General features: G+C 42.6%; 1 protein-coding gene across 1 annotated transcript in view; it reads left to right on the top strand.

Annotated features, from left to right (window-relative positions):
• The window catches only part of Shc3 (SHC adaptor protein 3), a 153,504-nt gene extending 145,456 nt beyond the window's left edge, over positions 1–8,048 (top strand). The window contains exon 12 of the mRNA XM_048351966.1: positions 7,913–8,048. Coding sequence (XP_048207923.1) covers positions 7,913–8,041 — 129 coding nt within the window. The 3' untranslated portion in view covers positions 8,042–8,048. The remainder of the gene's footprint in view (positions 1–7,912) is intronic.
• Positions 8,049–16,050: the final 8,002 nt, after the last annotated feature.

The raw sequence follows: 16,050 nt of genomic DNA, 5'->3' as shown, positions 1-16,050 counted from the left end.
GGAATTTACTGTTTTGCTATCTTGTTTTCCTAATGGGAGCTACTGAACACCACACTGGTTCTCAGACAAAGCTTGGTCAGTGTTACACTGTTCTTCATGCTAAGGCTTGATCAGCTGCTTCTTTTGACAAAGGCTGGCCAACTCTCCTTTGATAGCCTTTCTCTTCAGCTAGATAGAGATATTTCCAATGATCTGTGAGCTGAGATTCCTGAGACATTTGATCATTCTTTTCCTTTGTAGTCTTGCTGAATCTTCTTTTATTTTCTGAAATCCAAAGCCTGTCCCTTGCGAATGTTCCCCACAAAGGCTTGTGGGTAGTTAGACCACCACATCTTCTGTCTCACATGCTCATTCACAATATAAAGGTATGTTTTATCATAGTGATGGAAAGCTGACTAGCACAGGAAGAAAGCAATAACCAGGAAGGATTAGCATCTCCCTTAATCCAAACCAGTTTTGTAGAAGTGGTAGTCAAGAATAGAAACACAGAGATGGCTATAACTCTTACACATGGAAATCAGAACAAATGCCTTATTTGCTAATTATTTTGATAGCTCACCAGTATCAAGTTGTTCTCAGGTATCATTCATTTAAAATATATCCAGCCTTCTGGATACTGATGGCTTGATTCCCTCTCATGAAGCTTCCTTTCATCAGTGGGACCTGAGTCTCCTCTATGTTCAATGATTTAAAATATTATAAGTAACCCAGAAACCATGTGGATCAGCCTCATTGGGCTAGCCACACCTGATGGCCAATCAGGTCTCTTCTTCACACAGATGAGAAGTGGGGGTATGTCTGAGGCTTTCAGTTTATCTGATCCACAGTGAAAAAGCCTTGGCCATCCATCCCCTAAGAAAGTAAGCCCAGGAGTGGCTTCTGTACTTAAATGACCACGTGCCCAGAAAACCCCACCATACCATAGGTAATGGAAGTCAGGCTGGGAGAGCAGGTGTGAAGGCCATGGCTTGCAAGCATCCCTTTCCCCTTATGTCCCCGATCTCATGGTAGGACAAGCTCATTCCTTTCCTGTTTGCATCTTGATGACCCTACCTACTCTCCCAGTCTTCTGGACCCCTGGAGGTGCTAAAGTTATATAGCCTCCTGCCCTGGTTCTCCACTGGGGTCCCAATACTGGCAAAGTCATGGCACATCCCTGCTGGGAAGCGGGGTATGACAGAGTTCACTGCTCAGCAGAAGGAATTGGAACTTCCATTGACTGCTATCACTGACATTGTGCTACATCTCTATATCTCTTATAAGCAAGAGATACAGAGATAATACTGTTGCCAAGTGTGTCTAGTCTCCTCTGACTCTGGACAGCTGTGTGATTTCATCATCTAATAGAGATCTTGATTGGGAAGGACCATCTCACAGTCTTGTTTTAGGAAGCCTGCGAGGCAGAGTGGATTATTCTGGAGACTGCTCCCTTCTACCTTCTTCCTGAGTTGAAAAGCCACTACTTGGGCCTCCAAGTAGTGACTGAGTTATTCCCTGTTTCCAGACACCAGGCAATGTTGAAGAAATCTTCTAGATGGAAAACTTCAAATTCCCCACCATGGTGTTCTTCTGGCCACAAGGGGGCAATAGAACCACACAGTTTCCACCCTGCAGGGGGTTGAGGAGCCTGCCCTCTCTCCCCTCTGAGACTCAGATGGGCTGTAGGGAGAACTCACTACCAGCTTTTCCCTGCAGTTCCTCCATTGTCCCAGCTTTGCTCTGGGTCCTGGAATTTGCAGAGGTATTAGGTCACTTTGTGGGAAGGCTGTATCCTTGCTGAGCCCTCTTCTCTGTGAGTAGATTTGGTGCTGTCCTTGGGGTCATTGAGGTGCTACAGGACGGCCGTCTTTGGAGATGTTGAGCAGGATGGCCCCTCCCTCCCACTTTAGCAGCAGAGTGAAGGCTTCCTATGTTTTCTCCGTGACTTCTGAAATGGAGCCCTAGAGGCCTGGTAAAGACAACAAATCTTCCAAGATCCCCTAGGCTTTTACAGGTTGGATCAGGGCTTTGACAGCAGGGCTTCAGAGGGACTGGGAGAATCCCTAAGCTATATTCCTGGAATGAGAGACTGCTATTTCACCAGCTACAGAATTCCCAAGACATCATTTTTAAGGTAGAATTGGCTGTGATAGCCCTGCTAATAACTGATGTGGTGTAGGTAGCTCTCTATAGCTGTGGGATCCATGTCTACAGAATCGACCAACTGAGTTTCCCTAAGCATGCATGGACTATTTTCTTGCAATGACTCCTTGAGTGATATAGCATAACAATTAGTTACATAGCAATTATACTGCATTGTAAGGCATCTAGGGATGAGTTGAAGTCTACTGAAGGGTATGTATAGGTTTTATGAAAATATGATACCATCTTACATTAGAGGCTTGAGTATCCTATGATTTGGATATCTTCAGGAGGGACTAGAACCAATGCCTTGTGGACACAGAAGGTATAAAAGCATACCTCTCCTGTACTGTAATAATGGCCGTGCTGCATGATTCACATAGCCAAGTTATGGCAACAGCCCAAATGCCCTAATAGATGAGTGGATCAAAAATGTAGTACCTGTACACAATGGCATTTCACACAGCCATTAGAAAGATTAATATTATGTCATTTGCTGGGAAATGGATGGATCTGGAACAAATCATATTAAATGAGGTAAGCCCAACTGAGAGAGACAAATGGCACATGTTATTTCCCATATGTGGAAGCTAGATCTAAATATACCAGGATATGATAAATTTTACATGACTCTAAGCCTTCACACACCGTGTGACCAAAAGAGGCTACTTATAGAGGAGATACACAAAGGCACAATGCCTATGTGCCTCTGATCATAAAAAAAATATATATATATATATATATATATATATATAAATTGAAACTAACTCCAGGAAATGTTAACAAGAGGATTTTTTTCTTTGTTGTTTTTGTTTTCTTTTCTTTTTGTCTTGTTTGTTCCTTTATCTGTCTTTTGAAGGGCAAGGGTGGGGGACACAGAAATGAAGGGACAAATGCAGCAGTGGTATACACTAGACACTAGGTTAAAAATCAGCTATACTACTTGTGGGTGGAGATGGGAAGGAAAAATGGCGAGAGAAGGGGTGACATTGTCCCAAAAGAAAGGTACTCATTACCTGACTTATGTAATTGTAACTATGCTGTATATCACCTTTATAATAACTTTTAAAAAAGAAAGAATGGAAACTACAAACCCAGTACTGCAAGCATACTGCCACTCTAAATGGCTGGGGTAGCCATGTGTGGATCTTGCAAGGGCCTGGAAGGTCATTGTAAAGTAACCAGATGAGGGCAGTCAAGGCCTTTAGCTCCCTGGATTGTTGCTGCACTTCAGACTCTAAATGCTTTGGAAAGCTCACATGCACCGCCAAAGAGCAAGAGGCTTCCCCTAAGACTTTTTCCACCAGATCTTTGTGATGACCACTGAGTGTACAGAGCCCAGACAGCAGAGCTTCACCCCAGCCTGTAAGTGTCCCACAATGAGGGACTTAATCACTGTTGATGCAGAGATGTAGCTACCCAGGGAATCTTGTTTGTAGCCTTTCCCTAGTGCTTGTGCATTCTTCTCACAAAAGCCACCCCCTGCTGGGCACCAGAGGCTCCTACCTGTAGCCCTAATTACTAGGAGGCTGAGATCTGAAGATCATGGGTCAAAGCCAACCCATTACTCCATGAGACTCCTATTAACCACCAAAAAGAAGAGGTGGGACTCAAGTGGTAGAGAGCTAGTGTTGAGCCTGAAACAGTACCCAGGTCCTGAGTTTAAGCCCTAGTAGTAGCAGTACACACACACACACACACACACACACACACACACACACACACACACAGACAGAGAGAGAATTTTTAAGGTTTTTTAAAAAAAAAACTGTATTTTTTTGTCTTTTCTTTTTTAGTACTGAGGATCGACCCCAGGACATTGCACTTGCTAGGCAAGCACTTTGTTACTGAGCTACATCCCCGCCTGAGAGAGAATTTTTATAAAATTAAAAAAATAAAAGAAGGGAGAACTTGCTTTTACTTCTTTACCAAATCTTATCCACCTCTTTTATCTGTTCTTACCAAAGCCTTCTCTTATTCAACACTCTTAAGCAGCACAGTTTAGTTTGGGGCCTTTTTTATTTTTTATATAAATATGATGAGACATCTTTGTGTTTGCACCTTTGTGATTCTCTCTTAAGAGTCCTTTGGTCTCACTGTGTGTGCATATCTAGAATCCTATAGTTCATCATATCCCAGTGCATTTTAGATCTAACTTCCACATTAGATGAGTGGATCAAAAAATGTTGTACCTAAACACAATAAATTTTTTAAAAGTTTTTATTATAAAACTGATGTACAGAGAGGTTACAGTTTCATACGTTAGGCATTGGATACATTTCTTGTACTGTTTGTTACCTTGTCCCTCATACCCCCCCTCCCCCCTCCCCCTTTCCCCCCCTGAGGTGTTCAGTTCACTTATACCAAACAGTTTTGCAAGTATTGCTTTTGTTGTTGTTTCTCTTATTTTACCCTTTGTCTCTCAATTTTGGTATTCCCTTTCAATTTCCTAATTCTAATACCAGTACACACTGTTTCCCATACACTCAGATAAGATTACAGAGATAGTGTAGATACAATCACAAGAAGGTGATACACGAACATCATCAATAGTAGAAACTACAGATACGCATGGGATGTTGAAAGTAGTTACAACTGTGATATAACAGTCATTTCTATAAAATGGAGTTCATTTCACTTAGCATCATCTTATGTGATCATAAGGGCATAGCTATTGGGCTCTTGTCATCCTCTGCTGTGACTTGCCTAGACCTGTGCTAATTATTCCCAATAAGGGAGACCATAGAGTCCATGTTTCTTTGGGTCTGGCTCACTTCACTTAGTATAATTTTTTCCAAGTCCTTCCATTTCCTTACAAATGGGGCAATGTCATTCTTTCTGATAGAGGCATAAAATTCCATTGTCTAAACACAATAAATTTTACACAGCCATTAGAAAAAATAAAATAATGTCATTTGCAGGGAAATGGGTGAAACTAGAACAAATCGTGTTTAGTGAGCTAAGCTCGGAGAGACAAACAGCTCATGTTCTTTCTGACAGTCTTGGTTTTGAATAGACTTCATTTTTTAAAAGAAGTTTTTGGTTTGCAGCAAAACTGACCTGGCAGACCAGAGATTTTATGTGGGAGGCTCACTTCCCCTTAATCACCCACCTTCAACATCCACCACACAGAACTATCTGTTTGTAACCAACACCATCTCAAAACCCACAGTTTACCCTAGGGTTCATTCTTGGTGCTGTACATTTTGTGGCTTTGAACAAATGTATAACAATGTATATCACCTATACAGTATAATACAGAGTAGTTTCATTGTCCTAAAAATCCTGTGTCTTCTACTCATTCCCCTCCCTTCACAGGAAACCTTGGTACTCATTGATTTATTTATTACCCTCACAATTTTTCATTTTTCAGAGTGTCACATAATTGGAATCATACAGTATGTGGAATTTTCAGATTGGCTTCTTTCAGTTAGTAACATGCATTTTAGTTTGTTCCATTTCTTCTCCTGGCTCCTTACTTTTATCATGCTGAATTACTGTCCAATGAATGGACAAACCACAATTTATGTATTTACCTATCAGGATATCTTGTCTGCTTTCAAGGTTTGGAAATTATGAATAAAGCTGCTTCAAACATCTGTGTACAGGTTTTTGCGTAGACATAAAGGTCTCAACTCCTTTGGGTACTTTCAAGAAGCATGTTTACGGGACCATATAATAAGAGTGTGTTTGCTTCTAAGAAGCCACTGAATTGTCTGTGGCTGTGCCATTTTGCATTCCCACAGGCAGTGATGGGGTGACTGTTGCTTGACTTTTTTCCCGGTACTGATGTTGTCAGTGGTCTAGACTTTGGTTATTCTCATAGGCATGATATAATAATATCTTGCTGTTGTTTTAGGCTGTATCCTCTTAATAATGCCCAATATAGGAAACATTTCATATGCTTATTTACCAACTGTCTTCTTTGATGAGGAGTCTCTTCAGTTCTTCAAACAATTTTTACTTGGATTATTTGTTTTCTTTTGCTTCCTTTTAATATGTCATTATTTTTCTGCTAGAAGTCTTTTATCCTATGTATTTTTAAAGATTTTTCTATCCTAGTCTGTGTTTTTTAAAATATCTTGACCTAAAAGGTTATTGCAAAATCCAAGGTTGTTTAGTTATTTTACTGTTCTTTTCTTAGAGTTTAATAGTTTTCTGTGCAAGTCTGTAAGTCTGAGTTAATTTTTGTGCTTGGTAGTACTGGAGTTTGAACTCAAGGCCACATGCTTGCTAAGCATGCACTCTACCATTTGAGCCATACCCCTCCCATTATCTTCAGTTAATTATATATATAATCTCTCTTTCTCTCTACTTTTCTCAGGTCGATGCCCAGCGGTTTCAGACTATCTGTTAAACATACTGTCTTAGCTGAATGCTGCAGTTCATGCTTGTAATCCTATAGATACTCAGGAGACTGAGACCTGAGAACCCCACTTTGAAGCCACCTGGGCAGACAAATCCATGATAATCTTACCTCCAACTAACCAGTAAAACTCCAGGAATGAATTTGTGGTTCAAGTGGTAGCCTTAAGCAAAAAAGTGAAGGGAGAGTGTGCAAAGCACTGAGTTCAAGCCCCAGTACCAGCACACATACCAAAAACTCTCTCTTTTATCCATTGTGTTTCTTTTGTTCCTAGTAAAGTTCAGTTGACTATAGTTGTATGGATCCCTATTCTGTTCCACTGATTTGTTTATCCTTCTGCCGATACCAAAGTATATGGATTGCTGCAGTTTATATTCTATCATAAAACTGAGTAGGGATCAGCCTCCAAATTCATTCTTTTTCAATAGCATATTGATTACTTGGGATATTTTTCTCTCCATTTAAACTAAAGAAAAATCTTGGTGGTACCTTGAATATAATTTGCAAAGATTTTTATTGAGATGACATTGGATTTGGGAAGAATTGACGTGTTGATAATATTGGGTCTTTGTGTCCATGAAGATATAATGTGTTCTCCTTTTATCGGGTTCTTTGATTTCTCCCATCAGATTTTTGTAGGTTTCTTCACAATGTATTTATATATTTCATCATATCCATACTTAAGTAACTCATTGAATAAGTGTTTTGTTTTTGAGCATGCTAATGGTACTGGGCTGTAAATTTCAAATTTCTGGTACACAGAAAAACTATTGAATTTTGTATATTAACTTTGTACCTTGCAACCTTTTTCTTTTCTTTCCTTAAATCTTTTACTATCCCTTTCTTGTTTTAAATTTTATTGTAAAGGTAATATACAGAGAGGGTACAGTTACACAAGTTAGGCAATGAGTACATTTCTTTTTGAACAGTGCTACCTCCCCTCCCTCATTATCTTTCAACATTAATAATAACTGTTTATGAGTTAAAGTTCATTGTTGTCAACTTAGATTTGCTTCATGGACACGTGCAATCTATGAAGAAGGCAGTTTTATTTCCTCCTTAATCTTCATATATTCTATTTCCTTCACTTATCATATTTCACTAGCTGAGATTTCTAATTTCTTGTCCCAGTTGGGTTGGGAAGGAAACTAATAAGTCAGGCAGGGCCCATAAAGCAATGAACTGGGGCATTCCATGGTTCCATCTTACAGAAATGGGCAGATACAACACACTGAGCAGGGCCTGTGCAGAAATCATTTCTAAGGCACAGAGAGACCTTGGGATCCAGGAAGATTGCCCCTCACCCTCACACACGCTGTTTGCTCTTCTGGACCAACTCAGATAATCCAGCTGATTCTAAGCACACTATCTGTGTTCTCTTTATGCCCATGACTGAGCTCAATCTCCTCTTCATTTTCTCTGCAGATTCGGACAAAAGACAGGGTCTTCGACAGTATCAGCCACCTCATCCACCACCACCTGGAGAGCAGTCTGCCCATTGTCTCTGCTGGGAGTGAGCTCTGCCTCCAGCAGCCAGTGGAGAGGAAACAGTGAGCCTGCCTGCCCTCTCCCAAGGCTGAACACCAGGTCAGAAGGACCTGGGGGTCTGTTGGAATTGGCTGTGGGACCTGAGGCCTCTGCCTCTGGTCTCCTTTGGGGAAAAGAAGGTTTCCTTCATAAATTTATCACAGATTTCTCATATGCATATTAAAAGTGTACATATCTATACATCCTGTACAAATGATCCCTCTATATTTATATTTTTAAGATTAAGAAAGATGTAAGACTCATGTTCTGTGGTGTATGTTTTTAATGAAGAAGGAAAAAAAAGAAATGTCACTGTAGTTGTAGAGGCAGAAATTTAACTCACCTGATCTATTCCACTGGAAAGTTTCACTAGGAAGGTTTAACCTGAAGCATTACCCAAATAAGCACAAATTGAGGGGAAGAGGCAAGCAGGAAGCTGCACCCTACACAGAATGGTGACAGAACAAGGCAATGTGCTGCCTAAGTGATATCTAACCCTATGTTCTAAGTATTGTATGAGCTCTGGCTCAGACAGTTGGTGGCTGCGGGGGAACAAGCCTCCTCTGTCAGCTTGCTGGACTGATGTCTGTGCCCCACTCATGCACCATCATCTGCATGGGGTTTCCTAGCAGGACAACTCACTGCAGCAGGTGGCACTCCAGCCCTTCCAGGTCATACAGAGAGCATGGCTACTTGCTACCATTTGGCCCAAGTAGTGTTTGGGGTTCTTGAGGACTTAACACTAAATCTACCACAAAATATAGGTCACTAGTCAAGACCTTGATTGACAAAGGGCTTCCTTACTCTTACACGTACAGATGACATACATGTCTCTGGATGACCCCTGAGACAGATTCTTGGTCTGGATACCTTTCTAGTTAGTGTCTTGGCTACAGATTGCTTGGAGAAGCTGCCAGTGAAATCGCCACAACTTACTCTTGAAGTCAGTGGGCGGGGGGGGGGGGGGGGGAGCATGGGAAAGAACCATGCAAAGACAAGTGTAGACACTCAGACAGTACACAGTGTGAACACACACACACACACACACACACACACACACCATTCATGATTCCTGGATCTGTGTGTGCTTGGGTTAAGGCTCCAAAGCCTTGCTGCCTCTACAAGTTTTCTGGTCACTCTATGCAGTGGGTATGTGTCCCAGAGCCCCCACTTTCAACATTATACCTTCCAAATCAAAAGTCATCATTCTATGATGGCTCTCCTCGAGTCAGTAAGTTGACAATTTTTATGACTTTTAAAAAAATATTTGGCCTGTGACGGCCCCATAGATGTTACATAGATTCGACAGCTTTTGAGACAGAAAGAGGTGACTCATCTTCGGGTTAGCACCTCTTCATATGGCTCTAATCCCCATCAGATCCTGTGGCACCTGGCACCTGGCACCTGTGGCTAGTTGAACCAAAAAAATGTTCTGCCCATGCTGACGGTTGGATAGTGATAAATTGCATTCCTTAAAAGGAGTTAAAGGAAAACAAAAATAATGGCATGTTATGATTCTGCAAAGTTCTGATACTAAGTGTATCCATCCTGTTCTGCTTTGTGATAGGTGGAGCTAACTTGTCAGGATGGGCTGGAACAAATCACATACAAATCCTTTGTGTGTGAAGGCTTCTTTAGAGATATGGGGCTTTGAGGGCCCATGGATTTAGTATATCTCCCTGAATGTTCTGTAGCAAATTGGAACTCAGGAGAGTGTGGCACTGGGGTAGACTGCCTACTGTTTCCTGAATGATGCTTTTCAGGCACATGGATGACCTGTTCCAAGGGGTCTGGAGCCAGAGGCTCAGTTAGGATGTGGGTAGCAACCAGCTCAGACTCTTGTTCATGACCATGGAAACTGTGGGGTAAATCCAAGCATCATCAGGCACTCAGATCCCTGAGAAGTTATGATACACACACCCACACTTATACCCACACTTACGCCCACATACATCTGACCCTCTTGTATGTAAATATTCTACATCTAAGAATGTATCAAATTACATCTTTTCAACATTGTGTAAGACCAAAATTCTGCTAGTTTAGGGGTACTAGCAAAGTAGTAAGGGAACTAGAAGAAGTTAAGACCTATAAGGACTCTAAAACTTGTTCCACCTTATGTTCCTCTTGAGAGTGGAAAAAATATGTCATCCACATTAATATCAGCTCTCTTCTTTGCAGTTATGCTGATTTTGAGGATGATGAGCTATATACATAATATTTTTGCATGATAATTTAGAAAATGTAAAGTGCTGGATCAATATTTTATTTACAATATTAATTCAAAATATAGAATTTTGATCTCTGATTATCAGGTTGAAATCATTACCAAGTGAAAAGATGAGTTCTTTTTAATCAGAGCAGATGACAGTGCTCACATCTTTTCCCCCTTCTGTTGGTAAAGTGTATTGGGGCCCATGAGCATTCTCTCACCTCTTTCTTCAAGAGCCACATGATGAGGTGTTCCCAGGAGCCTCACTCACACATGGGGAAACCAAGGCTTGCTCCAGGTCATGTGATTAGCAGGCAGCAGAGCCAGCCTGCTCACTCCGCCGCCCTCCCTGAGGTCTGCTATGCTGCCCGGAGCACAGGATTTGGAGGTAATCGCAGCACAGCCTCCTTCCTACTCAGCCTGGCCACTCTCCCCCAGGATTCTCAGACTCCATCTCTGCCTGGGTGGAGCAGGTGGCTAACAGCAAATGCCGGCAGAATCATGCTCTGCCGTGCATTCAAGGGCTCTGACTCTCGAGGCCCAGTGGCTGTGCGCCAGGCTAGGCTACCTTGGGCCTATGGAATGTGTCCAGGCCATGCTGCCTCCATTCTGGGAGTGCAAGATGGGGTCTTGCAGTCTTAAAGCGGCCCCTCTCTGCCCTGAGCAGTGGCTCTGCAGACTACTGCCCCCTCCCAGCTACCCCTACTCTTCTGGGTAAATTAGCACATTTTAAGTGGCATCCATGTCTGGGTGAGACTGGCTGGGTGCCCTATGGAATTGTTCATCACGATCCAGTCCACTATGACTCTTAACCACCCAGGCTGGCTCTCAATGTTGCCCAGTAGCAGGCCAATCTGATAAATGATACAGCCAAAGCACTCAATTTTCCACCTTGAGCTTAAGCTGCCATGACTGATACTTCCTATATTTGAAGGACCACAAGACTAGGTGCCTGCTCAGACTCAATGAGCAGCTTTCTGATTCTGACCATTTTCAGTGTTGAGGCAGATGGACTACTACCACATATGTCATGACATAAACCATACATGGCATCTCTGAAGGAATCCAGTGGCAAAGCAGTGGATAATTTCAAATGAAATTATAGAATGTGACAAACCATGGAGACAAAGACCCAGAGAGGAATAGAGCCCAAAGAGCCCAAGGACATAATGTCATGGTTCATGCATGCTCAGGCTCCATGTTTATCCTTGAGGGCCTGCAGGTGCCATGGCTTCTGAAGTAAAGCTTTCTCCCCAAGAGTCTCAGACATCATGTAGCTCCCTTAGGTAAGTGAGACTTTAGAGTGGACATCCTTTTGCTCTGTTTCAGTTGCAACTTGGTGCCAGTGTCATCTTCCCTTGCTGTTGGGCTGAGCTGAAGCCTGGGCTACCAGACCTGTGTGGGGGAGTAGTAGCCACAGTGCATTTCTGTGTTCAGCCTTAGCTCCAACACAGCCAGGGAATGACTGGCTTTAGGGTGGATTTCTCTGAGCTGTGGCTTTCTCCACAGTGCAGGACATACGTGGTTCCTACCATGACAGTGTTAGGGGTTGATGAATGTGTGCCATTCCTAAACAGTTACCTTTTGAGATCCATTCATAAAAACACACATGGACTCTCTTGAACAGTGGGCCCAAGGTTGTAGGCTATCTGTAATCTCCTTCCTGTGCATGGCAGCAGCCAGATTGGAAGTAGGTAGAAGGGTTATGGAAAGACTGCAAAATACAGCATTGCATCCAGATTAATCTTTGCAGTGTCAATATAAAACTGCTTCTCCTGGAGTGTTTAAATGTGTTCTCTAAGAAAGACAAAGTAGATACGCCCCCATGCCCAGAACAGATTACAAATCTCTGGCTTCACATGAGATCAACAGGGAAGGTGCCTTTGCTAGATCAGCTGGAGGAACCTGGAGCTGTGTGACCTGTCAGAGGTGGCATCAGTCAGTGCTGACTTTAAGAAACAATGCAACACTTCCCAAATTCCTTTATGGATACTGGGCACTCCATTTTCCCAGCTTTACATTTAGTCTCCCTCTCAATAAAGAGGCAAGGCTTCTACTTCCTCTGTCTTATTTGCAGTCCTCCAGAAGCCAACCCCAAAGAGACTTTAGTTTGTTGAGATGGTGACCTCAGCAATAGATAGAGTGATAGCTGACACTCCCAAGTGAGTCTCCCTGCTGTGGCCAACAGGGGCCTCAGCCCATGAGGAAGTCCTGAAAGACAGGACTGAACACACCTCAGTGGTATCTCAGGAAATCAGATGTTCTCCACCTAGCTCACTATTGGTGAAAGTTGTTTCCAGAGACAATTTCTCTCATTCAAGCATTTTCCAGGCCTGTTTTGCTTCCGAGATCAGAGCTTGGCTATACAACAGGGACAACTTCTGAACAGTCTTACACATGCCTGGGCACTCTTTACAACTGGGGGATGGCCCTGGACAGAGGCAAGTGTTCTAATGAATAGGCTTGGAGTGGCAGGTTGACATCAGATCCCTCTGTTTGTAGGTTCACAGGCGAATCACAGGGCTCTGTTTGCTGAGCTCCTGACTCAGGGGACCTGAGAATTTGCATTGCAAATACATTTTGAAGGGGTACAGATAAGACCATCAAGAGTCTTGACTTTGAGAACCATCAACTGATGAAAGTTTTTGGTTTTCCTGGCTCCTACTCATAGCTTCTTTTTATGATTAAGTTTTCATTTCACTTTGTGTCATAGATACCAGGATCCATGCTATGACTATAGAGATGGAGAATTCAGCTAGGTACTGGTGGCTCAGGCCTGTAATCCTAGCTACTTAAGAGGCTGAGATCTGAGGAAGCCAGCCTGGGCAGACAAACTCAAGAGGCTCTTAGCTCCAATTAGCCAGAAAAAAGCCAGAAGTGGAGGTATGGCTAAAGTGGTAGAGCAGCAGTAGCCTTGAGGAAAATGGCTAAGGAATGGGGCCCAGCCCTGTGTTCAAGCCCTGGTACCAGCACACATAAATACACATACAAAATAAAATAAATAAATAAAATAAAAATGAAGAATTAATAAGCACTTCCAGCTCCATGCAACTGTTGCTGGCAAATAAAATGCCATCTGCCAGACGCAATATATTTATAATGGAGTTTATACATATTTATAAGTTTGCAAGCAACAAATGCAGTTTTTAAATGGGCATATTTTATAGCAGCCAAAATTTTGCAACTTTATTCTAAGACTGATGAATGCAAATTGCACATGTATACACACACACACACACCACACACAACACACTATACTCACATTGATTAAAATGACATGCATCTCTTCTGTGGGTATGTCCACACACAGTTTGGCTGTGTTCTCTGTACCCTGGGACTCCTAGGGTTTTGTAATTAACAAAGACAACTAGAAGTCACACAAGCCTTGAGAGTTGATTGGCAGGCCCTGGCATCCATAGACACAGAGAGGAGGGGCCCTAGATGCTGTAGGATATGGGTCTCAACACAAAGGGAGCAGGAATAGGGCACAGTGGGCCATGGCAGAGGACAAGAGGAAAGAGAAGCCAGCAGGGAAGACACGAAAAAGAAAAGACAGAGGTAGGACAAAAGTAAAAAATAGCCAGGCTAATCCAAGTGGCTAATCCATGCAATCCCAGCTATTCAGGGCCTGAGATGAGAGAATTGTAGTTTGAAGCCAGCCCAAGTAGGAAAGTCCGTAAGTCCAATTAACCATCAAAAGGCTAGAAGTGGGGCTGTGGTGCAAGTGATAGAGCACCAGCCTTGAGCAAAAGAAACTCAGGGACAGTGCCAGGCTCTGAGTTCAAGCCCTATCACTGGCACTCACACACAAATAAAAAGTAAAAAAGAAGAGAAAGGAGAAAAAAAGTAAAGCACCTCAAACCTCACACTTGCTGGCCACCAGTGGCTCACACCTGTAATCCTAGCTACTCAGGAAGCTGAGACCTGAGGATTGAGGCTCAGAGCCAGCCAGGGAAAGAAAGTATGTGAGAGAACATTAGCCTTGAGCTGAAGAGCTCAGGGACGGTGCCCAGGCCCAGAGTTCAAGCTCCATGACTGGCAAAAACAAACAAAAAAAACCCCTCACATCTTTATCTAGCAGCACTAATGCTCCCTGCACCATAAAGGAGGCTGTGCCCACTGGTAGCATACTGGGTTCCTGGGTCAACACAGCCCCTTGCCTTTCTAACATTCCTGGCTGTGAATGCCTTTGTTCCCTGAGGCAAGCTCTCTGAACTAGGCTCCCAGGATAGAGAAGTAAACCTAGGAAGACCTGCTTGAGTTTATAATCTAGTAGAAAACCTGAGGGTGGTGGAGGATGACACTGTATCTAGTGCATGTGTGTCAGCTGGAACAGCTGATGCAAGGCACCACGTGGTACAGACGGTGTGCTGTGCAGGATCAGAGGAGGCAGGGGGACTGTGTGGGAGACTCAAGACCAGGTAGGCCAGCACAGCAGGATGCTGGGGTCAGCAGGATGCTGGAGGGAAGAGGGTGACTCCCAGCCTCTCTTTCCTCTTCCTGCTGCCTCAGATGCCCTGAATAAGTTATTTCCTAAGACTTCAAACAAACAGGCTTCTTCCCCAGGGATGGGAGAAACATTCACAAAGGAGAAACCACAGGAAATAAAACATCACAATTTGAAGTATCAGTTTTGTGGGCTCTTTTTAAATCACTGTAGATGCAGAATTAATGCCTGGGTGTGTGGGTGGGGAGACCCTGCGGCCCTTGTGAGCTTTTGAGGTTATGAACTCACTGACACACACACACACACACACACACACACACACACACACACACACACACACACACATATAATTCAACACAGACAAAGTCCTTAACCCACCATGGAAATCAAGCACAGAAAGGAATCCACTTCTGAACATGGAGTTCTTATTTTTGTAACAACTATGTATGAGTTACCAGTGGAATGTTCTCTGTTCATTTGACTTTTTAATATAACTTGTTCCAGAATGTTGTCATATTGTTATGTGAATGTTGCTTTGTAGTCAAAATTAAATATCTGGTGTTTCAATCCCAGGATGAGGAGGCTTTGGCGTCATATCAACTAAATTGTGTAATAAAAAAGGTATGTAGTGATTTAAAAAAAATGATGGCCAGTTATACATATTGATCATTATTATTTGAAAATTTTGTTTGGCTTCCATTAAATTTCGTAAAACTAAGAATTACTGCAACAGCTTGTCTGGGTATATTGCTAACTCACCCCTTCCCTAATTTGGAATGGAATAGAATTGACTCTTGGACATCTAGGAGGAGTAGAAATAGATAACTGACTTCAGGGTTTTTGCTTTTTAAATTTTTATTCTTTGAGGGGAAAGCCAACTTATTTGGCTCACGATTTGGACCTCCAACAACACGGGAAGATTGTTGGATTCAATCCTCTCCTCGTTGCTAGAGAATTCAATCTTCTTCTGGGAACGGCGTGGTTCCACTCACGAGTTGTTTACCATGGAGCAGGTGTGACCCTGTGCTTTGAGGATCTCCAGGTGTCTCTAGTGTTGTCACCACAGCCACAGAGCAGAAGGTGACACATTTAGTTTAGGCAATGCTGAATTTCTCGTACTAATTGGTTATATCAGAAAAGGTGCCTTTATTGTCTAAATAGTGGTACATGCATTTCTGATTACATAGCAATCCCTTGGGATATTTGACTTAGATACTAAAAAAGTTTGATTGTTGAGGTTTTGCACTTGTACATACAACTTAAAAGCATGGGACTGGCAATGTAACTAGATGTTTTCTATAAAATTCACCTTGTTACCATTTCAGTGAAAGGCCCTGTACCAGCTCAGAGTAACTATGGCTCAATGGTTGAGAGAAA

Source organism: Perognathus longimembris, chromosome 1 (genome assembly GCF_023159225.1).
Source record: "Perognathus longimembris pacificus isolate PPM17 chromosome 1, ASM2315922v1, whole genome shotgun sequence".
NCBI lineage: Eukaryota > Metazoa > Chordata > Mammalia > Rodentia > Heteromyidae > Perognathus > Perognathus longimembris.
The sequence above is the reverse complement of the archived record's forward strand: the minus strand, read 5'-3'. Positions and strand labels throughout refer to the sequence as shown.